We start from the raw sequence: 26507 nt of genomic DNA on the forward strand, positions 1-26507 counted from the left end.
TACTCATAAATCACCACCTTGGATCCCCAAACCCAAGTTTTAAAACCATGTTGCCTGAATGACTACTCCTTTAGTGCACTATAGGTTTCTCTGTTTTTGCAGTTTAGAAGACATGACAGCTTTAAAAAGGGAAATAAAACTTCCAATTTTTATAAGATATATGATGCTCATCTTCATTAAGTTAGTGTCTTCATTCACAAATAAGTATGAATTTCCAAAATCAGACCAAATCAGAAGTAACATCTGGGGCTATTCTCCTTCCAACAACTCTGTGCTAAAAACCTCTGAAAAAGCATTATTTGTCTTTATATTAAAACCTGGAAATGATGTCTCTTAGAAGCTAAGAAAAAAATTCAATAATCTGAGATTAAATGAAACCCAAATTCATCTTGGTTCCAAATCCAGTCATCTTATATAGTGTAAAGAAAAATAGAGAAACTGAGTATTTTCCATAAGGTAGAAGATGAAGATCAGAATGATGTGGCCACCGACTGTGCTTGCATCTGAACCAACGAATGAACTACCTAGAGATTTATATTACTACTGTCAAGCAGGAAAAATGTTCTGTCATCTCCCCAAAACGAGAACAAACTGGATTGTCATTTAGAACAGGTAAGAATATGTCATACTCAAAAAATCGTTTTCACTGATGGTCTTTCTTTTTTCTGATATGTGCTATTTAAATGTTTTGAGAGAAAGGTAGAAACATGATGGCAGATAAAGGCCAAATGGTCTATCAAGTCTGACCATCTGCAGTAACCATTATCTCTTTCTCTCTCTGAAAGATCCCACCTGCCTATCCCAGGCCCTCTTGAATTCAGAGGGTCTCTGTTTCCACCACCTCTTCCAGGAGACTGTTCCATGCATCTACCACCCTTTCTGTAAAAAAGTATTTCTTCCGATTACGCCTATGACCTCTTAACGCCTATGCCCTCTCATTACAGAGTTTCCTTTCAAATGAAAGAGACTCGACTCATGCAAATTTATATTACGTAGGTATTTAAATGTCTCTCTAGAACAAAACTAATAACAATCTATAAATAAATCACTCCAACAAAAATGTTATTAGCTAAGTGGTGGAACTACCTATTGAAAAACCATTTAAGTAAAGTGGAGAACAGATTAAGAACGGCTGAAAAACTCATTGGGGTGCTGTCTGCATATAAAATTAAGTTGAGGCTTTTTCTCCACTTTACTTAAATGGTTTTTCAATAGGTAGTTCCACCACTTGGCTAATAACATTTTTGTTGGAGTGATTTATTTAAATGTCTCTATCATTTCTCCCCTGTCCCGCCTTTCTTCCAAAGTATACAGATTGAGATCTGTAAGTCTGTCCCCATACGCCTTATCACGAAGTCCACACACCATTTTAGTAGCCTTCCTATAAAAAGGATCGACTTCATCCTTTTTATATCTTTTTGAAGGTGCGGCCTCCAGAATTGTATACAAAATTCTAAATGAGGTCTCACCAGTCTTATACAGAGGCATCAATACCTCCTTTTTCCTACTGGCCATACTTCTCCCTATGCAACCTAGCATCCTTCTAGCTTTCGCCATCACCTTTTCAACCTGTTTGGCCACCTTAAGATCATCATATACAATCACACCAAGTCCTGCTCTTCCGTCGTGCACATAAGTTCTTCACCTCCTAAACTGTACCATTCATTCGGGTTTTTGCAGCCCAAATGCATGACCTTGCATTTCTTAACATTAAATTTTTGCATTTCTTAACATTAAATTTTAGCTGCCAAATTTCAGGCCACTCTTCAAGCTTTGTCAGGTCTTTCTTCATCTTACCCGACAACCCTTTAGCAATATCATTTATAAAAATGTTAAGAACAGGCCCAAGAACAGAACCTTGAGGCACACCACTGGCAACATCCCTTTCCTCAGAGCAATCTCCATTGATCGCTACCCTCTGTAGCCTTTCACTCAACCAGTTCCTGACCCATCCCATCACTTTGGGACCCATCCCAAGGGCACTCAGTGGAACACAAAGGCTTTGTTAAAATCTAAATATACCACATCTAGCACACATCCTGTATCCAATTCTCTAGTTATCCAGTCAAATAAATTGATCAGATTTGTCTGATAAGACCTACCTGTAATGCATCCATGTTGCCTCTGGTCCTGTATTCCACAGGATTCCAGAAACTTGACCATTCTCTGTTTTAAAAGCATTTTCATTAATTTGCTTACCACAGAAGTCAGACTTACCAGCCTGTAATTCCCTACTTCTTCCTTACTTCCACTTTTGTGGCGAGGGACCAGTTCTCCGGTACCACTCCTGACTCTAGAGACTCCTTGAAAAGGTCAGTCAGTGGAGCTGCCAGAACTTCCCTAAGTTGCTTGCCATCAGGATTGTGGGAGATTTCATCATCTCTCCAAAAGCAGTGGATATTTGGAGATATTTCCCTGCCTGTTATCTTTGACCACTTCCCACCATCCTTATTTTGTCACTATACTCACCTCCTTTAATGTATCCTTCTTGAATTCTACTTTTAGCCCCAATTTCTAGAATTTTGAATTATGCCATGAGCTCCAATGGAGAGTAGAGTAGGTAAGTGACTTATAAATGAAACACATAAAATGTACTAAATACAGTGATCATATTACATCAAGTCTTACCTTTAAGATTTGTATAAGTCCTACTCTGAGCATACATCCATTGAAATATTTTGAGGCGAGGTTAGCTCTTCAGGACTGGCCCAATCACACTTGATACCCCAAGTGAAAGTTTTAGCCATGCACCCCCCCTCCCTCATTGAATGGTTTGAAGTATTTCTGTTTTGTGTTCAGCATCTCCTCTCTTCTCTCCTCCTTTCCCCATTTGTCCAGCACATCCCTCTACCTTCCCTGTGCTGGGTCTACCTCATTTGTTATATTGTTTGCCATCTCTGCTGCTGCATCATCCCACCAAGTCCACCAAAGCCAGTGGCTCTAAACCAGAATCTGTGCAGCCATCATAGGGCCTTCGGTATACTACCTTCTTTAAATTTCCTGTTTTGAAGGAGTGGGATGTGGCATCCTCATGGGTGGTCAAGACCTTGTATCAAGCTGACTGTGAATTAGTGACACCAACTGCTGTACATGCACCACCCCCATAAGTGTGCTGCCCTTGGCAGATGGCTCATTTGTTTAGTGGTCAGGCTGATGCTGTGGCTCAGAAGTCCTCCTACATGCTATATTTCTATAGGGGATACGAGAGCCTTTATGTTAGTGAAATCTTTTCTAAGAAGCATCCATATAAACAACAGGTATTTAGCTTGACAACTGTTCAAGATATGGTTGTTTCAATTGGCTTCCCCCCTTTGAAGTGCTTTTAAGCTATTCTGGCTCATTTTATTTAACTTTATTTATTTTTTGCTATTTTAAGTCATTTAAAACACATATTTATAATGCTTTTACTGTTTGCATTGTACGCTGGCTGTTACTATTTGCTTATGGTTCTTCATTTTGAGCACTTGTTCTCTGGAAACTTCCTGCTATATAGTGGAGTAATAGTCTTTAAGCCACATATAACTCCATATTTATTTGCTCCAAGATAATTTTATTGCTTTATGTTACAAGGAGGGACTCTATTACAGCTAGTAATACATGCTGTACCTCTTTGTTATAAGACAACAAAGAACATCTGAACACCTGAACCAGAAATGGTTTTCAAGAGTGACGAAGCGGAAGAACTGAAATATCTCAGTGAACCTGAAAGATTTACTGAGACAAATTGAAAAGTTAAAGAGTGATAAATCACTTGGACTGGATTGTATATACCCCAGGGTACTAAAAGAACTCAAACTAAAATTGCTGATCTACTGTGAGTGATCTGTAACCAGGTCATTAAAATCATCCATAGTACCTGAAGATTGGAGGATGGCCAAAGTAACAAAGTTTTAAAAAGGTTTCCAGGGGTGATCCAGGAAATTACAGACTGGCAAGCTTGACTTCAATTCTGAGCAAGATAGTGGGAAACCGTTATAAAGAATAAAATTACAGAACACGTAGACAAACATAGTTTAATGGATCAGTTCAAGCCAAGGGAAGTCTTACCTTACCAAATTGCTTCCTTTCGTTGAAGGTATGAATAAAAGTAGATAAAGGTGAGCCGGTTGATGTAGTATTCAGAAAGCTTTTGACTAAAGTTCCTCATGAGAGACTCTTGAGAAAATTTAAAGATTCATGGGATAGGAGGAATGTTCAGTTGTGGATTAAGAATTGATTATCGGACAACCCCCCCTCCCCAAACAAACCAGAGGGTAGGGGTTAAATGACCATTTTTCTCAATGGAAGAGGGTAAATAGTGGAGTGCCATAGGGATCTGTACTGGGACTGGTACTATTTAACATATTTATATATGATCTGTAAATTGGAAAGACAAGTGAGGTGAATAAATTTGCAAATGACATCAAACTATTCAAAGCTGTTGAAAAACACATGCAGACTGTGAAAATTTGCAGGAAGACCCAAGTCCCAATGGCTCCACCCACTTTGATATATTTGCATCAGAGGGGCGGTACCAACAGGGCCTCAAAAGCGATAAGACTCGAAGGCTCTGTGTCAGCTAAGCTAGCACCAGTGCCGGGCCTTGTATGGACTCCGGACTCCCTGACAGGCAGCGGGAGGGTGGCAGAAGAGGGAGGGCTTTTCATCGTTGGAGTTAGCATGGTGTTGCCCGGACTGTGGGGCCACCCTGGCTGACCCAGGCTTCCTTCTGCCTTGGTAAGGCTTGCTGGTTAGCTGGATGAGAAGGGGAAAAGTTATATGCTTCTTATGGAATGGAGAGAAAGGGAAGATATGCATATGGATGAAGAGGAAAAGAAGAGGCAGGAAGAAGGTGCACATGGATAAAGTGGAATGGAAGGAAATAGAGAGAGGAGATGCACATGGCTGGAAGGGAAAAGAAAGAAGGGAAAAGATGCATGTGGATGGAGGAAGGGAGAGGCATGAACTTGGGATACAGAAGGGAGGGAATAGAAAGGGAGAATTTGTTGGACATGACTGAGCGAGAGGGAAAGAGTTGGTGCACATGGAGAAAGGAAGCAAGAGGAAAACTGTTGAGGAGAGAGAAAGAGAGAAAGAAAGAAAGAGAGAGAGAGAGAGAGATGCATGGGGAAGAGAAGGATGAGAGGGAGAAATGTTGGATATGGTCGGGGAGAGGGAACAATGGGACAGATTGAAAGGGATGCAAAGGGGAGGAATTTTTGACATAGTTGTGGAGGGAATGGAAGGAAAGATGTTGCATGTGCTGGAGAGGGGTGATAGGAGAAATTTTGGGCATGGGGCTAGTGGGCAGTGGTGAAAGATGCTGCACATGACCCAGGGGATGAGAGAAGGAGAAATGTTGGATTTGGCAGTAGAGGGGGTAGGAGAAATGCACCATGGATCTCTCTCTTTCCCCACTCCCTTTGCAGCAAGGGAGGGAATGAGAGAAAGACAGATGGACAGTGAGAGAGAGATGGAGACATTGTCAATGGGGGTGGAGGAGAGAGGAAGAAAAGTTGGACTCAAGGGAGGGACACAGAGAGATGTTGGTTGGGGAAGGGAATGAGGTCCGGAGGAGAGGAAGCATGCAGGAAGCAGAAAGAAAGAAATGCTGGATGCACAGTCTGAAGGAAGTGCAACCAGAGACTAATAAAATCACCAGAAAACAAAAGTAGGGAAAATGATTTTATTTTCAATTTAGTGATCAAAATGCATCAGTTTTGAGAATTTATATCTGCTGTCTATATTTTGCACTATATTTGTATTTTTTTATAGCTATTCCTGAGGCGATATTGCATATTTTAAAGTCATCTGCTTTGACCTCTTTGAAAAAAATGAATATAAATGATAATTATAATTTTCTCTGTGTACAGTGTTCTTTGTGTTTTTTAATTTTGTGGTTACCATTATGTATTGTTAATAAGATTATAATGTGTATATAAAAAATGAATGGAAGAAATTGCACTACAATTAGTACTATTATTATGGGGCTGGGGCTGAGCTTGGGCGGGGGTACTTGGTTGATACTTGTTAGACTTGGCTTAAAGAAGTTGAGAAACACTGGTCTAGAACACAAGTGAATGCCTCTTGGCACTGAATACTGCATAGTATTTTCAATTATTCTCCTTTCCTCCTCCCCCCCCTACCTATACCCATCCCTTCCTCTCAATTTAGATTCATATACTGCTTTTGAGCATCTCCTGTCTCTAGACCTGAACTCCTCAGGGCCTCCATAAATTCCAGCTCTCAATTCTCATTCTGTAACCTTATGTTCTTAGCCACTTGTCTTCAGTTCCCTTACACCTTCCACTGCTTCCTTTTTTTGAAACTTACTCTTGCAGTACATCAGCCCCCCTTTTTTTTCTTCAATATTTCAAGTCCTGACTAAAACCCACAGCCCCAGAATCATTCCATTAGTCACCATACAATCTTTCCATGTCATATCACAACTACAGCTTTCCAATCCTTAAGTCTTATATACAGTATCTCCAGGCTTACTGTCTGCAAATCTAGATTCTCTACACAACAGTTATTGACTGGTAGGTAGTGTACAGTACCTTTCAGCATTTAACACCAATCTGTTTTGAATTTTTATTGCGAGATTTGTTTTTGTCACACTATTTTTAGTGATGGGAAATTAAAATGAACAGGACTATCCTTGATAGCGGTATACAAACCATTTCTTGGAAGTAGGCAGTTTTAGGCAAAAAAAAAAAATTTTTCTAAGGAAAATTTCACTTGCAAATTCCTGTAGGCTTTCTTCATTAAAATCCCTCCATTGAAACATGCAGTTTATTTCCATGGCATGTTATCTAGAAGCTAATAGTAGAGGTGTGAGGATGACATACTAAAAAGGCAAAGAAAATCAGTCTTGAATTCTCAAAATAGCTCAATTCCAACAAGGAAAAACAATATTTGGGGCATCAAGAGTGGACTCGACACAGCCATGCTTTGGCAGTAGGAGTCATGTTCAAGAGATGTCACACAGATAGTGTAGTGAGCTTCAGTTTATAATTCCACCAAAAGTCTAACCACAGCCCTGCACCACTTCAAAGTTGAACCAAAAAGTATTTGTTTGACTGAAGTGCTGCTGGACAAATTTTGGACTTTTGGTGGAATTATAAACTGAAGTTCAAGAGACGTCTATACAAGTGGAGAGGCATAATCAAAAGAAACGTCTAAGTCCGTTTTGGGCCTAAGTTGCCCAAAATTGGACATGGGAAAAGGTCCATTTTTGAAAAATACGTCCTATATATATATATATATTTTTTTTTAATTGTCCAACTGTACGTCCAGCCATCTGATCGTCCCGACCACTAAGACATCCATCTTTATACCCCATTTTCATCCAAAAATTTGTCTAAGTCACAAACGCCTAGAAAAAGACCTTTTGGGCACAGTAGGGGCCAGATGGACTGGACACCCAGACATGGCACCAGAGTAGTGGGGTATCTTACAGGACACTGCTGTGAACTTCACAAAAAGGGGGCCACATAAACATCTCACTACAGCTCCCTTATAGGTCATGGTGAGCCCCCCCAAATACCCCCAGAATCTACTAGACCCACCTATCTACCACCCCAATAGCCCTTTGCAGGAGCCACTTATATGGTAGTACAAAAGGGTTTGGAGGGTGCACATGTTTCACCATGAATACAGTGATTAGAGTGGCTTATGGGCCTGGGTCCTCCTCTCCATGGTTCACTAACCCACCCCCAAGACCACTTACGCCACCAAGGTAGAGAGAACAAGAGGGCACTCTCCAAAGTTAAAAGGGGATAGATTCCGTACAAACGTAAGGAAGTTCTTCTTTACCCAGAGAGTGGTAGAAATCTGGAACGCTGTTCCGGAGGCTGTTATAGGGGAAAACACCCTCCAGGGATTCAAGACAAAGTTAGGCAAGTTCCTGCTGAACCAGAACATATGCAGGTAAGGCTAGATTCAATTAGGGCACTGGTCTTTGACCTAAGGGCTGCCGCGAGAGCGGACTGCTGGGTACAATGGACCACTGGCCTGACCCAGCAGTGACAATTCTTATGTTCTTATGTTTCCTATACCAGGCGATGATGTTCTGGAGGCAGATATGTAAAGTTGTTACTATGATTTTTATGGGGGTGGGTCAGTGATCACTGGGGTAGTGTGTGGGGGGTCTGTACTTTGTGTTTGCAGTGCTTATCTGGTCCATTTGAATACCTTCTGTGGGTTTAGACCTGGTTTTAGATGGCCTAAGTCATAACGTCCAAGTTCCATCTAGGCAGTGTTGTTAAACTTTTGGTTATACATGCAGTACGACTAAGTCTAGGACAGCCCACGTCCTGCCATCGACACTCCTCCTGAAATGCCCCTTTTAGCTCTGGTCATTCAGCAGCACTGTGAAGGCCTAAGTCATTTTTAGTTACTTCTAAAACCCGGTTCGTTTATCGGCACTTGGATGACTTGTGTTACTGATCGTCCAAGGGCTGATTTAGGCCAGTTTTTAGATGTATTTTTGTTTTATGAGCCCCATATTGTATTGGACGTGACTCCTGACACAGGCACTGCCTTCAAAACACACTAACACACACTCTTGATGCCACAAATAGTGACACAAATATACAGTGGTACCTCGGTTTACGAGTGCACCGGTTTGCGAGTGTTTTGCAAGACGAGCAAAACATTCGCAAAATCGGCGCCTCGGAAACCGAGCGCGCTTCGATTTGCGAGCACCCCCCTGTGAACCGGCACCCCCCCGCCGCCATCGGGCCCCCCCTCGCCGCGACCTGAGGTCCCCCCAACCCACCCGAACCCTCTTCCTACTTTTCTGTAGCCTCCGCAGCAGCACCGGCACCATTATGGTCAGTGCGTGGTGCCGGTGCCTGAAGATCTGCTTCCTGTGCAAGGCCCGAGAGTTTACTGTCGAACGTGAACTCTCAAGGCCCAGCACAGGAAGCAGATCTTCAGGCACCAGCACCACGCACAGGACATGCTGGTGCCGGTACTGCTGCGGAGGCTACAGAAAAGTAAGAAGAGGGTTGGGGGGGGGGGTTGCCGGATCACGGGGGGGAGGGGGGTAGGGTGCCGGTTCGCGGGGGGAGCAATGCCGGTTCTCGTGGGGGGAGTGCAGCGCTGCTGGCCTCGGGGGGGGGGGGAAGGAAGGTGGGGGGTGGAAACATATCAAAGCAAGTGTCCCTTACTTCCTATGGGGAAACTTGCTTTGATATACGAGCATTTTGGATTACGAGCATGCTCCTGGAACGGAATATGCTCGTAATCCAAGGTACCACTGTACTACATTGTTTTTCCATGTTGGAATTAAAGAATTATTTTAAGAATTCAAGACCGCTTGCCTTTGCCTGTTAGTATTTCATAATCACTCCTCTACTTGCTGGTAGATCCCATGAGGATTCTTTCCTTTTTTGTTTTGACATGTTTTAGAAGCCGGTCATGCTGGAAGCAGGTTCACTCACTGCACACATGCAAACTGCAATTACCTCACTGGAGGCGTTTCTCCTAGGATTGTAGAAACCTGGCCTTGCAGTGTTTCCATAATATTGTCGTCAGAGTACAGCTGCATGGGTGTGTTAAATTGAGCGTGTACAATCTTGACACCAGGAAGCTCCATTTCCAAGGGAACATTAGGGGCAATTTTAGAAGCAATTTTCAGCTCGGTAGGGTCAATCGTACCAACAGTACTAGCTGTGGAGGGAGTGCTGCGGCCACTGCCAGGTGCGTCAGTGCCGGAAGGTGTGCTGCATCCACTGTGTTAATAGCCAGGTGGCACAGGCAGGTAAGAGTGGAAAAAACGGAGAGCATCTCAAATAAGGAAAAAAAAAAAAAAAAAGAGGAGAAAGAACAAAAGTGCAGAAATGTTAACAAGATTAGAGAAACAGGTGAAAGGAACTATATGAACAAAGGAAGTCAGCTGACTTTTCAGTTTTTGTTTTGCAGAGAATAGTACAAAATGCTGCTTTTGATTTTCATTGTGCAATTTACTATGTTGTAGAACTGGTGATTGAGGTTTGTTTGTTTTTTAAAAATATCATTATTTAGTAGCTTTAGTGTGTGCATGGATCCTGTCATTTTGGAGAATTTATAAAGAAAAAGACAACAAAAAGTGTCCTCAGTCTTACATCTTGTCAGTTTTTTTGACTACTGTACCAATAAAACATCCGTATTTTAATAGTGACTCCTATGCCAACAAAGGTAATCCAGGTAAATCATCTTACTAAACTAAATGGGTTTTTTTCCCCAGAAATACAATGGTTGATTTTTGCCATGCCAACTTAGAAGGAAAATGTTTAAGCTCACATTCATCTTCTCCTCTTACAGCCTGAAAACATATGTTCTAGTTCCGAGCACAACTGCATCTCTGCTGGGCATTTAATATAGTATGCTACCATCCGAACGAGCCTGCCTGGCATGTCATGGACTGATGCACTAAGACAGCTGACTATTGCCGACAGTTCACTTAAGAGTGTGGCGTTAAAGAATGACACAGGGACAAATTTGTCCCCGTCCCCGCAGGAACTCAATTCCCCCGTCCCATCCCTTGCCCCATTCCTGTAATCTCTGCCCCAAGCCTTGAACACTTATGATTTTAAAGTGTTTGAGGCTTGTACAAATGAGGACGAACCTTGCAGGAATGGGGCAGGGACAGGAAAAGAACTTGCGGGGATGGGATGGGAAAATGAGTTTCTTGCAGGGACAGGAAAAAATTTGTCCCCGTGTCATTCTCTATATGGAGTCAACCAATGTGGGCATCATGAGAACAGAGGAGGGGGAGAAAGGTAACCAAAATCAGAAGCATAAGAGAAGAAATTTAAAAAGGCAACTCTAGAAATGCATGCAGTAGATACACGTGCCATGCATGACAATGGAGTACCTATATTAGCAATTATAAGTGCTAATGCATGCATACTACTCTAAGGTAGCACATAAATGAAGGCAGATAAAGACCATTTAGCCTAGTCTATCTAAACCTGTCATCTACTATCCCCTCCTCTTCCTTAGAGATTCAACGTACTTGTCCCAAGCTTTCTTGAATTCAGATACACTTTGTTTCTACCACCTCCCCTGAGAGGCCATTTCAAGCATTCACCATCCTTTCCATGAAAAAGTATTTTCTGAGGTTTAGCATGTACAATTTGACTAGCAAGCTCTGAACCATCAATAATTGGGTACCAATTAATGCCAATTGGCATGCCTTAAAATTTGCCCATGCTTCTGTGTGCTATTCTATAAGGCAGGGTGCTCAACATCCATAGCAAGCATCTCAAAAGGGTACATGGGAATTCCAAAGTGTTATACATGTAGTTATGGAATACTGGGTCAGCATTTACACTAGGTTCAGCAAGAGTTAAAGTCTGGTGGCCAAAGACAGGGTGTGGGAATTGGCGCTAAATTTTATTCTATATAAGGCACTCACCCTTTATAGAATAGCATTTAGTTCCAATTTTTTTTGACACCCATTTTTGAATGGCATTTATGGAATCCAGCTCTAAGTGCCTTAGGGCTCCTTTTACAAAGCCGCGCTGGCGGTTTTATCACACGCACCGGATTAGCACACGCTAGCTGGAAATCTACCACCTGCTCAAAAGGAGGCGGTAGTGGCTAGCGTGTGCGGCAAGTTAGCGCACGTTAAGGCCCTAGTGCGGCTTTGTAAAAGGAGCCCTTAGTGCACACCAGCAAAGGGAGTGTATACTTGGGAGGGGCAAGGATGGCTCATGGGTGTGTTCACCATCAATGCACACATCTTATAGAACAGTATCAAATGCGTATTGTGTGATGCATTTAGTCGTGCCCACTTTTGTTTGCCATTGACTTGGTGTAAACGGGCATCACTTTTTAGGTGCTGAAGTGGGCTTGCTCTAGAGCTCTATACCAGAAACAAGGCAATCCAATTCTTTTATAGACTTGGTGCTCCTCATGCTGCATGATTTCGGTCTTGTAGTACAATGTGTTCTCCTACAGAGACTAGACTATTGAAATGCTTTGCATCTAGGAATGCTTTCTGCTAGATAGAGCATTGCAAGTGATTCAAAATGCTGCAGCACATTTAATTCTAGGAGGTAATAGGATTGAGCATGTGACTCCTTTCTTATGAAAACTACATTGGTTACTGATCAAATCATGTGTTGTATTTAAGGTGTTTGTGTTAGTTTTTCAGGCTATTTACCAAAATACATATTGGCATTTTTCTTATGCTGTAACTATACACCAATCATCTTGATCCTTGAGATCAGAGAATAAAATGTGTTTATCCTTGGAAGGAGTAATTTTGTGGAATAACTTGATGGGACAATTGAGGATGATTAATAAAACACAGATTTTTAAAAATATTTGAACATCTCCTTTTATCGAGCACTGAATACTAAACAGTGACTTAAAGAATTATTCTGTTTGAAAGTGTTATAAGGATTGTTTTATGTTATAAATTTGTATGTATTTTTGCAACCTGCTTAAGTGGGATACAGTCGACTCCGCTTAACTGCAAGGCCTCTGGACCGGACCGCCATGTGTGCTTAAATGGAGTGTGCGCTTAATCGGAGTCATGAAAAATCATAGTACGCTATAGTCAAATGCAATAAAACTTTTTTCAGAAAAAAACCAAACAAAAATACACATTAAAACAATTTTACATGGTTCAGTTTTAGAATCAGAATTGTTCCGTCTAATGAAATACACTGTAAACCTTTTTTTAAACCAACATTCTACTGAAATAATCTGTCATTGTTTTCTGCACGCAGATTGCACGATTCAGGCTGTGTATCTGACTACTGATGCTGTAAAACTGGCCATAGGTGTGACATCCATTTATCTCCAGATAACAACGCAGAGTGTGTAGGGACTTCAGCATGTCTGAGAAGGAAACAATCGTGATGACTGCAACACTATCTCCATCATCATCAGACTCTTGATTGTCTGCAGTGTCCTTTATGACTGTACAGATATCGGAATTAGTGCTTTCAGATGTTGTAGGAACATTATTGTCAACGGCAACATACAGCTCAAACTCATGTGACGAGAGTCCAACTGGGAGTTCAATAGACGAAGTGTCAGCTTCAGTTGTCTCATCAGATGTGTGAATGAAGCCGCCCATCGATAGCAATTTGAAATCGTTGATGATAAAACTCGACTCTACACCTCCCGTACCATGTGAAAAGAGTCGAGCACTGCCATTTTTCTCACGAGCTCAGCAGCTCGGAGGCTGGATTCCGTGCTTGCATCAATCACTGCCAACACATATCTTAGGACGAGTGACCTGTAATGACGTTTGAAGTTGGCTATTATCCCCTGGTCCATCAGTTGGATCAAAGAGGTCATGTTTGGTGGCAGAAACATGAATTGTATGTTGGTTAGTCATACGTCATTGCTGTGTGCTGCACAGTTATCACACAATATTACAATGCGTCTCCTACGCCTTCTCATCAGATTGTCAAGCTTCTGCAACCATCCAAAGCGCAGTGTTGTCGTCCATATTCCATGCTACTGATCCAGGGCAATCAGTGGCTTCCCCCATGTCTTTCTCAATAATAGACTATGGACTTTTCCTCCAGGAACTTGTCCAAACCTTTCTTAAAACCAGCTACGCTATCCGCTCTTACCACATCCTCTGGCACTGCATTCCAGAGCTTAACTATTCTCTGAGTGAAATAATTTCCTCAATTGGTTTTAAAAGTATTTCCCTGTAACTTCATCAAGTGCCCCCTAGTCTTTGTAATTTTTGACGGAGTGAAAAATCGATCCACTTGTACCCGTTCTACTCCACTCAGGATTTTGTAGACTTCAATCATATCTCCCTTCAGCCGTCTCTTTTCCGAGCTAAAGAGCCCTAACCATTTTAGTCTTTCCTCATACGAGAAGAGTGCCATCCCCTTTACCATCTTGGTCGCTCTTCTTTGAACCTTTTCTAGCACCACTATATCTTTCTTGAGATATGGAGACCAGAATTGAACGCAATACTCCAAATGAGGTTGCACCATGGAGCGATATAGGGGCATTATAACATTCTTAGTCTTGTTAACCATCCCTTTTTTTTAAATATTCCTAGCATCCTGTTTGCTTTTTTTAGCCACCGCCGTACATTGGGTGGAAGGTTTCATCGTATTGTCTACGATGACACCCAGATCCTTTTCTTGGGCGCTACTCCCCAAAGTGGACCCAAGCATCCGGTAACTGTGATTCAGGTTATTCTTCCCAATGTGCATCACTTTGCATTTGTCCACATTAAATTTCATCTGCCATTTGGTCACCCAGTCTTCCAATTTCCTAAGGTCCGCCTGCAATTTTTCATAATCCGCATGCGTTTTCACAACTTTGAACAGTTTAGTGTCATATTGACATTGGGGTTATTAATATATTTCATCGTTTGATGCACGAGAGTGGAGGATTGTGGATATCAGCTGTCTGATCACTGTATATCTAAAGATAAGTCAAATGTTAAATATATTTTTCTTGTATTGAATATGCAATGATTGTGGTGGCAGTGGTCAAGGAAAAATGCAAGTGCTATGATGGTTCCTCATACATTTGCTCACTTAATGAATTTTTTAAAAAGAAGGTCTTCATTCACTATGATTTTTTCTTATAGTAAAATTTAGAGTAATTATATTAATAATCCTGTATATACATATACACATACACACACATACATATATATATTTATTTATTTGTCAACTTGGACAGGATGAGTAAATCAATTTGTATTCCCATCATTAGTTTTGGATATCTTGAAAAGCCTGGATGGCTTGGTGTGTACCAAGGACTGGTGTAAACAGAATTCTAAGGTTTCCTTAAAAAGTCTCACTGAAGCAGATTTCATAAGGAATGTCTACCAACCCTGATATACTACAAGTGTAGTGTACAGAAGAATGGGTTTGCCATGTGATAACAAAGGCTTTCCTAGCAACTGAAATTTGTTATGAGATGTGTTCATCATTAAACATGGTTGAGGTGCTGGGGCTGCAGTAAAAAAAAAAAAAAAAGAAGCTTGCTATGCTGAATTCATATCAAAGATCTGAGTTAATTCAAGCTGAGGAGGAGGGTGTAGCTTGTGTGCAATTTAAAGTTTGCTTCTTAACCTGCTCGATTCTAAATTACATTTTACAACATTAGAAAAAGGTACTTTTTTCTTAAGGTGATCAGAGAGTTGTTTCATAAGCAGCAGGCTTGGAAGTGTTCTATTCTTCGCCTGTATTCAGGCTGGTTATGATGCATTTTAGATAGAAAGATTATAAGCATCGTATGTGATTTGTGAAGGACCAAATTCATTCAGTAGTGTGCAAACAAAATATATTCTCTGCAAAACATAGCTTTTAGAGGAAAAGCACTTTCAGATCAATTAAAGCCATAAAAATATTGCCACACTTCACAAGAGCATTGTGCTGGCGAGCCGGCATGTGGGGGCAGCAACTCACAGACTTACATGCCACAGAGCCAGGGACACTGGGATCTATACTCCAGAGCCAAACACAACACAAGTGGCTGCCTGCCATTGCGAGTGACTTACATGGGCAAATTCCTTAAGTGGCCAGGAGCTTTTAAAAGAAGGTCTTCAAGACTCACCACATTAATTTCTGTAGGGCATACTCTACAAGAGCACGGCATCAGTTCTGCATTGGAGCGCCCTCATGGGCTGGAAACTCAAAACTGAATTTCTAGCAAAGCAGCATGGGGCCAATGGATCTTAGGGAAAAATGACCTAATGAAGCAGAGTAAAGGAGCCAGGTCGGAAAATACAATGCATGCATACACTGATTAGTTTCATTTAGAGGAATTAGACCCTTAATGTGGGCTGCTGTGTCTATACTGTGTGGTCATAGTTGCACAGTGGTCCGATGTCTGTCCTCAAGGACTGCAGTGGCTTTGAAGCAGGAGGGAGAGGCTGAGCAGAGTATGGTTTTGTTCTCATTTTCAGTCCTGCCAAGTCATATGCATTTGATGTGTAACATGCATTGGGCCCTTTCTCCAGCTTATACATAAGGGGCCTGAACTCACATACTTACTGTCTCCCTCTGGGGCCAGCAACATGCTCTTCTGTCCCAGTCACAGTGCAGTGCCTCTTTCATACCCTACAAGCTGGTTTTTTCTCTTTCCTCTTCTTTCCATGTTTGTCAGCAATAGCAGACTGCTTCAACCAGTCCTGGAGCCTTACTTCAATTGCATCCTGCACTCGAGGAAACAGAAGTTGCTTCAGAAGGGGCAGGACATGACTTAAGAAATGCCCCCAGGACTTCCGGTGACGTCACGATCCAGGATGGAGGGTTAGGGAATTTGCTCTGACTCTCCCCTCCAGAGCGCATTACTTTCCCGTTGCGGGACGCCGAATTTTGAGAGCCTGAGGTCGGACGAGTGTGGGGGAAGCTCGGGGCGCTTGAGCGATGCCCTCAAAAAAACGAGCGGAGCCCGGCAGAATGTCGGAGCGTGGAGGCGAGCAGGGAGGCCTCCGCCACGTGCGCGGGACCTCGGGCTTGTCCGCGCGCGAGTCGGGAGACAGCGCGTCGGAAGAAGAGTCGGAGCGCGGTGCTTCCCCGAGGCTACGGCGAGCAGGGTCGGCGGCGGCAGTTACGAAAGCCGACCTGAAACTGTGGGCTACGGAAATAAAAGAGGAGGTGGCGGCTGTGAAAGGCAAAATAAAAGAGGCTGTAAAAGAGATCAGGCAGGACTTTGCAGACTTGCTGGGCAGAGTGGAGGACACTGAAAAGCGCCTGGGAGAGCAAGAAGAGTCGGTTCAGGGGCTCACAACTCAGGTGAAGGCAGTCCAGAAAGATCTTCTGGACTGCTGTGCACAGGTGGAAGACCTGGAAAATAGGTCCCGACGGAACAATGTTCGGATCCGGGGAGTTCCGGAAACAGCAGAGTATGGGGACGCTGTGGCAGTGGTGCAAGAGCTCAGCCGGTTCCTGCTGGCAGATGGTGGAGCCCCTGATAACACTTCTGGGGGCCTGAGAGTGGACAGGGCGCACCGAACCCTGGGTCCGAAGAATGGGGATTACCCGAGAGATATTATTGCCTGCATTCACCATTTTCCGGATAAGGATCGTCTGGTGAGGAAAGCTAGAGACCTGGGCGTTATCAATTGGAAGAATTTGAAAGTGGAGATATTTCAGGATCTCTCGAGCATCACTTTGCAGAAGAGGAGGGAGTTTCGCCCATTGCTGGAGGTGTTGAAGCAGAACAACTTGAGATATCGCTGGCTGTTCCCGTTTGGTCTACTGGTTACTTTGAATGGAGTACATAAGCGGGTGACGACCGTGACGGAGCTGCAGGCGGTACTTCTGAAGGAGGGTCTGGTGAAAATGGGAGATTCTGTTCTGAGTAAAGTGACGGCGCAGAAGCTGGAGCGGTACCAGTGGAAAGCGGTGCCCCAGAGACGGAGAGGACGGCAGAGCGCTCGACAGGACGGAGAGGCAGCCGAGATGAGTGCAGCTGCGGCCCCGGACACTTGAGTGGCTGGCTGCGGGCGGGCGAGACTACCCGCTGCTGGGTCTTGGACCTTGATGCTGATCTGGTGGTGACTTTGGGAGTGTGACTGGGGATGTATGGGTGAGGATCTGGGGAATGATTGGTGGGGGGTTATGGTGCATATGAGGTGTGAATGTGGGGACGGGAGGTAGCACAAAGGCGACATGGGGGGGTGGTGAAGTCACTTGAAGTCTTGGAGGGAGTGGGGAGAATGGGAGTGTGGGTCAGGTGGGGAGGGGGGTGGGGAGAGCTGGGGTGGAGAGGGGAGGAGGGAGGGGGGGAGGGACGGGGGGGGGGACTAGGCTATGGAGGGAGAGGGTGGGGGGAGGTGCAGAGGGGATGGGAGTGATGTCTATAGCCGGGGATGGGGGGGGATAATGTAATTAGATTGGGCAGTTTGAATGTTAAGGGGCTTAACATGCCACGTAAGCGGCAATTGTTGTTGAAAGAAGTTAAGCGCCTCCGATTTGATATATGTTTTGTTCTAGAAACACATTTTGTAAAAGCTGGGGAAAAGCTTGTACAGTTTCGGGAGTATCCCGTGAGGGTTTGGGCTTCTAATAGGGTGGAGCGGAAAAAGGCAGGGGTGGGGATTTTGTTCTCCCACAAGTTGCGGGTGGTCCCAGATAAGGAATGGAGGGATGAAGGAGGGAGGTGGATTATCTGGACGGGCACTGTTGATGGGACTCGGGTAACGTTGGTTAATTTATATGCACCTAACTCTCAACAGGGTCCCTTTTTCGACCTCCTTCTGACTAAGATCTTGTCGGTTAAGGTGGGGCCGGTGGTGGTGGGGGGGGATTTTAATTTGGTTCTTAATCCAGATTGGGATTCCACGGGTAAGGGGGGCGATAGACTTAAGAAGGATAGAAAATGTTTGGAGAGATTTCTGGAAGTTCTTAATGTGGAGGATGGGTGGCGGGTTCAACATTGGATGGGTCGGGACTACACTTTCTATTCCCCTGTACATGAGGTATACACTCGCATTGACATGGTTTGTGTGGATAAAGGGTGGGGGGGTAAAGTGATAGATACCAAGATTGATACCATTGGATGGTCAGACCATGCCCCGCTCTGGGTGGATTTGAAATGGGGAGGACCTAGGGGGGGAGATACGTACTGGAGATTGAACGATGCCCTGCTGGGAGATCCGAAAATAGTACAAAAACTGGAAACGGGGATTTATGACTTCTTAGAGTTTAATAAGGTGGATCAGTTCTCCCCCATGACGATCTGGGAAAGTTTAAAAGGGGTGTTACGGGGGGAATTGATCTCTATAGCAGCCTATAAGAAAAAGTCCCGGCAGCAGGAGGAACTGCAGCTCCGGGAGACGCTCCGCACTCTGGTGGATCAACATAAGAGGGGACAGGGAGGACCGCAGGTGAGGCTTCGGCTTCAGGAAACCCGAATGGCCCTTGGGAAGTTGGAAGATGAGGTGATTAAGTTTAATCTTGAGAGGTTGAAGCTTAAATATTTTGAATCGGGAAATCGGGCTAGTAAGCTTTTGGCTCATAGGGTCAAATTGCAGCAGTCTAGGAGTAATATTTTGGCTATTAGGGAGCGAGATGGCACGGTACTTACGGATGAGGTAGGAATACAAAGGCGGTTTAGGGAATTTTACCAGGAGCTTTATACACCGGAGCTTAAGGGCTCGGAGGTGGAGAGCCAAGCCTATTTGAGGGATTTAGGGTTGCCTTCCCTATCTAGCTCGGATGCACTGGGGCTGGAGGGGGATATTACAGTGGAGGAGGTGTTGCATGTTATTAGACATTTGAAGCCGGGTAAGTCACCCGGACTCGACGGGTTTACTGGGCTGTTTTATAAGAAACTTTCACCCTTGGTTGCACCTTTATTGACTAGACTGTTTAATTCCCTGAAAGAGGGAGAGCGTTTGCCGTTCTATATGCGCTTGGCAGGGATTACGATACTCCCTAAGCCAGGGAAAGATCTGTCTGTGTGTGGTAGCTATCGACCTATCTCTCTCTTGGGAATTGATACCAAAATCCTGGCTCGAATTCTGGCCGATAGGATGGCGACTCATATGCCGGACCTGATCCACCCGGATCAGGTGGGGTTCATTGGGGGGCGGCAGGCGGCGGATGGTATTAGGCGGGTGTTGAACCTGGTGTGGGAGGCCCGTAGATCAGGGGCCCCTTGGGTGGCGGTTGCGGTGGATGCCGAAAAGGCGTTCGACCGGGTGGATTGGACGTTTATGGAGGCGGTGCTACATCAGATGGGATTTGGGTCGCGATTTATCTCTTGGATTCTTACGTTGTATCATAACCCGATGGCTTGTGTCAAAGTTAATGGGGTCTATTCCAAGCCCTTTGAATTACATCGAGGGACGAGACAGGGGTGCCCGCTCTCTCCCCTGCTGTTTGCTTTGGTGATCGAGCCGTTGGCTCAAAGCATCCGTCTGTCTCGGCTTGTGAAGGGGGTGCAGGTGCAGGGGGATGAACATAAACTGTCCCTTTTTGCGGATGATATCTTGGCCATTGTGGAGGGGTCGGAGAGGTCGCTGTTGGCTTTGCGGGATTTGATGCGGGATTATGGGCGGATTTCGGGCTTCAAAGCTAATTTGTCTAAAACGGAGATCTTGAATATTTCGGTACCAGTGGCGGAGGCCCTGGAACTGCAAAAGGGGGTACCATTCCGATGGGTGACGGGCCCTATTAAATACCTGGGGATATGGCTTGGGGTGGAGTGGGATACCCTGTTCCGCCTTAATTATCTCCCTTTGGGAGAGTCCATGAGAAGGGATCTTGATAGATGGGACCCTCTGTACCTTTCCTGGATGGGTAGAATGGAGGTGGTACGTATGATGGTCCTGCCCAGATTTCTTTATCTCTTTCAAGTGCTTCCGGTGGAGGTCCCTAAAGCTTGCTTTACGCGGTGGCATAGGTCCCTTTTGCAATTTATATGGAAGGGTAGGCGTCCTCGGGTGGCGAGATATGCCATGTTCAAATTTAAGGAGGAGGGAGGACTGGGGTTACCCAATCTGGAACTATACTACAGGGCGGCGCAGCTTAGGGCGGTTGTGGATTGGCATGCGGATCCAGCTAAATTGTGGGTTCGGGTGGAACAGGGTCTCTTGGGAGATCCTAGGGGCATACCGGCTCTGTCATATCTACCGTGGGTGGGCTTGAGGGAGACAGATATTGCTTCTATTGCTAATCCTTTTATAAGATGGACGCTACGGGTATGGAAGGGGGCGGGTAGAAAACTGGTGGGTAGGCTGCAGGGTCTACATTTTTTACCTATTAGGTTTGCAGAGGATTTTGTTCCGGGTAGGGAGGGTGGAGTTTTTTGTAGATGGGAAAGAGGTGGGCTGAGATGGTTTGGCCAACTGTTGGAGGGGGAGCGAATTCGTGGATTTCCTGAAGTCCAAGCCTCTTTCCATTTGGAGCAGCGTGATGTATTCCCCTATCTACAGGTGAAGGATTATATTATGCGCATTAAAGCGGGGGACCCTACAGCATATAAGTGCTCGAGGTTTGAGTTAATGTTGGGGGACCCAGTGCGGCGGGGCTGCTTCTCACAATTATATCGCCTACTGCTTGCCGACCCGGATCGGAAGACCACATATATGAGAGCGTGGGAGGTAGACTTAGGGCACACCTATACGATTGAGGAATGGGAACAAATAGCATTAAGAATACACCATGTGGCGGTGGCTCCGCAATTGGTAGAAAACGCTCTTAAACTCCTTGTGAGATGGTATGTTACTCCTGTGGTGCTTGCAAAGATGGGTACCTCATGTACAGGGGAGTGCTGGAGAGGGTGTGGCCTGAGGGGTACATTCTTTCATATGTGGTGGGAGTGTCCTCGTCTTGAGGACTATTGGACTCAGGTGTTCCGTTATGTGGGGGGCCTCTTGCAATGTCAATTACCATTTGGAGCAGAGACGGCCTTGCTGGGGGTACTACCCGGGACAGTGGAGGCTACGCAGGACAAGCTGGCTAGACTGGCTTTTACAGCTGCTAGACTTGTGTTGGCGTCTCTTTGGAAGAGCCCCACGATACCTACGGTAGCGATGATGCGAGTGAAATTAGGATGGGTTTGTGAGAAATTTAGGCTTTCGGCGTTACTCACCCGCCAGAGGAGACAGTTTGAGGACCTATGGGGAAGGTTCCTAGAGATGGAGGGAAACTCTGAGTAATTTGTATTACATGCTTAGCCGGTGCATCCCTGAAGGGGGACCACCATTGCATCTCTTGCATATTAGGATTCTGTTATGCTACTTCTTCCTTTTGGATGTTACATGTGAGGGGGGGGGAACTAGACGTTATTGGGAGATGGGTACTTGAGAGGGTCAGGGGGGGGTTGGGGGGGGAAAGGGGAGGGGTGGGTTGGGAATGGGACATGGGGAATCTAATGTATACACTGTATTCATGATTGTATGGTTTTGCTGTGCAGGTGTACCTGTAGTGTCTGTAACGCAGTGGTTAAATAAAGAGTTACAAAAAAAAAAAAAAAGAAATGCCCCCAGATTGGCTGAAGCAGCCAGCTATTGCTGACACACTGCCGGCAACGCAGAAGGGAAAGAAGGAAAACCAGATACCAGTTTGCAAGAGATGAAAAGGGGAGAGAGATGCTGCATCGTGGGGCAGTGGGGAGGGAAGAGAAGAGAGAGGTTTTGCATTTGGTGCAAGGAGAGAGAGAGGTGCTAGACAGGAGATCAGGTAAATTAGAGAGAACCAGTGGGGAGGGGAGTGCGGAAGAAAGTGCAGAGCTGGGGCCTACAAGAAAATCCTCACTCATTGGCCTTCAATCTCCAGCATTGGGATGGGCCATCCTTGGCATCTCTGCACTTTGTAGGGAATGAAGCCCTGCTCTACCTTTCTTTTAAGAAATCAGAGTTATAAGTTCAGGCATATAACAGAATGAAAGATAGAAGTAGGCCTGCCTTAACTTGTCCCTGCGAACCCAATTAGCAGCTGAACTATGTATCAAATTCTAGAGTCTACATCTCCCAATGCTTTCCTCTCTACGGAAAGTGGTTAGGGATCAAAGCTGACCCTAGTGAGGGGCCTGGGGCAATTCAGTTGCAGCAACCTCCCCACAGATTGAAGAATTTAGCTCGAGGAGTGTTGGCCCTGTCATACAAAAACATAGCTACTGTAGTGTCATAAGGGCAAATACCATGATTTGCTTCTGGCTATGGACAGCCCTACCTGAGAGCAGCCACAAGGAACAATTGAAGAACTCTTGTATATTTAAAAAAGAAATTCCTCAAATTCCCTGCTCTCTGCCAGCAACTGGATTATATACAACCTGAAGGAGAAAAAGACAAGAGATAGTGCAGAGATGCAGGAGTGTAAGTCTTAAAGTTCTGCGAAAGTCAGGTTTTCACGATTTCTAATGAATATGCATGAGATGAATCTCCATTATATGTAAATCTCTCTCATGCATATCCATAAGGAATATCCTGAAACCCTTGCCTTTATACAGCACTGCACTAGTGACTTTCTTGTGACACTCTAGGACTCTCGCATGCTATAAATTAATTTCCAATAGGGATATGTCAAAAGCCTTTTAACTTGGCATTCTGAGGTATTTCCTGACCCACTCATTTGTCTTTCTCCTTTTAAAGGGAAGTGGGCATAGTTGCAGTGATATTTACAATAATGCTTTACAAGTTAACACAGGAATACTAGTTTGGAAGGGAACTTTCTGGAACAGGATTTCTCAACCAAGTCCTTGTGGACAGGGCCGGTGTTAGACATGCTGGGACCTGGAGCACAAATTCCTCTCTTCTTGCCCCTCCCCCAATTTTCCCACCCACCAAATGCCCTCCCATTCATCATCTCTCCCTTCCCCCTCCCCTCTCCAGGTCTACCAAATGCCTTCCCACCCAGCATCTCTCTCTTCATTTGAAATTCAGCTGTTTTAGGGACCCTCATGGGCCAGGATGAACTTGCCTGCTCCCCATCCTGTTCTGAAGCCCACCTCGCCTTTTAAAATGGACCCTCCAGCATATTGGCATTGGTGGAACCAATTGCATCAGTTGGTCATTTGGGAGGCACGAGATGCCGGAGGGTCTAGGAAATGAAAGATGTTGTTTTTGAATATATGGGAGCCTTATCTGCAAGTCTTACATCCTATGGGTCGCAGTGCGGTTTTAAGAAGGATGTCCTAATTTGTTAGTTAGTTGGGTTGGGAGAGTAATGGTGAGTACTAGTGGGGCGGGATGGAGAGCATCATTGGGGAGGAGGAGAGGGGGGGTTGAGGAGGGGAAATGGGGTGTATTGAAGGTTCTGGCAATTAGTCAAAGATAGGATAAGTGGCTCAGGTGGGGGGGAAGGGGTGGTGTGACATTTTTGGGGTTCATGAGTACAGGGCTTTGAAGTACCTTTCCACCCTCATTAATCTCACTTGCCCTTTGTAGAGAAGGAAGGGGAGGGAGTTTGGTTGATGTTACTCTTTTATTGTATATGCTTGTTCTACTATTGTATATGATGCATTATTATTTGTACTGTGCACCTTTGGGGTGCGCTTGTGTTGTATTTGATGTGTTTGCATCAATAAAAATTGTTTGAACCTAAAATGGAAAGGGATCACTAGTGTGGCAGCGATTCTCTAGGACCACCTGCAGCTTCCTCGGTACCGTTCCTTTGCCATGGTCTGCCCCTCTCTGATGCAACTTCCTGTTTCCTCTTGGCAGACTGCAGCACAAGTACAGCACTGAGAAAGATGTGAGCTGTGTGGTGACCCCTTTGCATTTTAAAAGGTGAGGGGGCTTCGGATCAGGGTGGTGGCCTCCTGAAGCTGTGGGGCCCAGTTGAGCTGCCCTGTTTGCCCCCCCTAATGCTGGCTCTGCTTGTGGAACCCAAAGTCAGTCTGATTTTCAAGATACATCTCATGCATATTCATTGTAGATATTCTGAAAAACGACTGGCTTGGGGCTCCCCCAAGGACTGGGTTGAGAACCCCTGATCTAGAGAATGATACAGGGACAAATTTTTCCCGTCCCAGCAGGAACTCATTTTTCCATCCCGGCCCCATTCCTGCAAGCTCTGTTCTCATCTGCACAAGCCTCAAACACTTTAAAATCATAATTGTTTGAGGTTTGTGCAGTTAAGGCTGAGCTTACAGAAATGGGGCAGAGACAGGGACTGCAACAAAACTCGCAGGGAAGGGATGGAGAAATTGAGTTCCTGTGGGGATGGGAACAAATTTGTCCCCGTGTCATTTTCTATCAGGTACCAGGTCAAATTTCTACGTAGTAGCACCTCCCCTATGCATATGCAGTCAGCCCCCCATGTATTGCTGGCACACGACATTCACTCGAGAAGTCTCCCACACACTACAGCTGATAAATAAGCAGTTGATGACCTGCTTGTATTGTACTATTATTGATGTAATCTACATTATTCCTGATATGCTTGCTTAGCTGCTTACTTGTCTCAAGACTTCAACGTCATTTGTTCTGTATACGTAGACCATGTACTTTGTAATTATATTTCTGTTTGTTTTCCTTTGTATTGTGTTTTTGGAAACTTAATAAAAAAACCTTTTGAACTCTGATAAATAAGCAGCGAGGACATCCCTTCTAACTCAGAGCCCTTGCTTAGTTATTCTTTCATAGATCTCATATATGCCCTTTGATGTACTTTGAGACATTTAGCAAAGCAAATCTGGAAATACAGCTAGGACTGGTGAAAAGTCATGTGAACTGCACTAGTCTGGCCTCTTATTAGTGCTTGACTTGTAAGCAGCAATTACAAAGAAGCATGCACATACTGCCAATACACAGTTAAAATATATAACCTGCTTCGGCCTGGGAGCACGAAAGGTTTAGGCCGAATATTATGCTTGTGTTCAAAGTACTCCGTGTCCTGTAAAGAAAAAGGATCAGAGAATAGGTTCCTGCAACAGTAACAGGATGGTCTTGTTACATGATCTCACCTCTGTGCATTACATGGTATGTTGTAAGCCATTTGTGTTTAGTATTATCAATCTGCTGTAAAGATTACAAGTAGCGAATGACACGGGAACAGAATTTGTTCCTGTCCTCGCAGATAACTGCGGAAAAGCATCCCTATATCATTCTTTAAGGAGAGAGGAAAGAAGCATTTAACACATTCAGCAGCAAAATAGTTAGATAAATGTGTGGCATGACTTTTTAACGGCAGGAAGTGGCTGCCTCCCTGGCTTCTGCCATCTCCTTTCTCTCCCATTTCCTCACGGGGATCTCTGCTGTTACAGTGCCACAAATCCAACAGCAGTCAGTCACCAAGTGGTAGAAAAGCACCAGTATGCTACTGGCCCCCAAATGATAAAAACCATAAATTGTTGTCAGTGCCGAGATGGGTGAGCGCATCACAGACAAGTTCACACACATTTCCTTTCTAAACACGTAGCAAGAGCCAGGGGGAAGGAAGGAGGAGCAGCAGCTGTGGAAAGGAACAATTCTGCATACTGTCTCTGCACTGCTGCTGCCCAAAGGAAGAGAGGAAAGGGAGAGAGCAATGGTAAGGTGGTGAGGGACTGGAACGGAAAGAGTGAGAAAAGAAGAACCTAGTGCGGGCTGAGTGAAGAGATGAACACACAAATTGGGAAAGGGTTGATGAAGGGGAAGACAGAAGGCAGTGAAGATATTTGAACAGCACTGAGAGGGTCTTTCATGCAAATGTAATGCCCTAGTCCTTCTGAAGTCAGCAGTGCAAACTTGGCTATCTGCATCATAAATTTGGGATGTGATGGAAGAATAGCAAATTAGAAAGAGGGAAGATTACTGTTAAGTAGTGGAATTAGAGGGACTAAGGGGAGAGAAGTGAGAGAGCATGGTATTAAAGAGAAAAATGATAGAGGGAAGAACTGGTAGAATGACAAGTCATTATACAAATGATATCCATGGCTTCCATGTGGTTACTTGTTCTGCTCACCTACCCAACAAAACCTGGGTCCAGAGCTTTCAGCTTCCTTTCAAATGGAGCACCCCTCTACATTAGGGAACTGAATGCCTCATTTATTGAGCCTTTTCAAGAATTGCCCAAATATTTCAATGAGTGACAAAGAAAACAGCAAGAGCCAGACTTTTGATAGAAACAGACAATGGAGACGTGATCAGCACAGGAAAAAGT

The 26507-nt window shown here is 44.5% G+C and overlaps 1 protein-coding gene across 3 annotated transcripts in view; it reads right to left on the reverse strand.

The window, feature by feature from the left end:
• Nucleotides 1-26507, reverse strand: part of PDLIM3 (PDZ and LIM domain 3) — a 110343-nt gene that overhangs the window by 11184 nt on the left and 72652 nt on the right. The window contains exons 4-5 of one of the 3 annotated variants that reach the window (XM_033943706.1): nt 25192-25259; nt 9450-9716 (exon numbers count right to left, since the gene is read on the reverse strand). The exons of 1 other annotated variant lie outside the window; for it this stretch is intronic. In XM_033943706.1, the coding sequence (XP_033799597.1) occupies nt 9450-9716; nt 25192-25259 (335 nt within the window). The remainder of the gene's footprint in view (nt 1-9449; nt 9717-25191; nt 25260-26507) is intronic. One more of the 3 variants, XM_033943719.1, reaches the window with a different exon arrangement.

Source organism: Geotrypetes seraphini, chromosome 1, assembly GCF_902459505.1.
Source record: "Geotrypetes seraphini chromosome 1, aGeoSer1.1, whole genome shotgun sequence".
Classification (NCBI taxonomy): domain Eukaryota; kingdom Metazoa; phylum Chordata; class Amphibia; order Gymnophiona; family Dermophiidae; genus Geotrypetes; species Geotrypetes seraphini.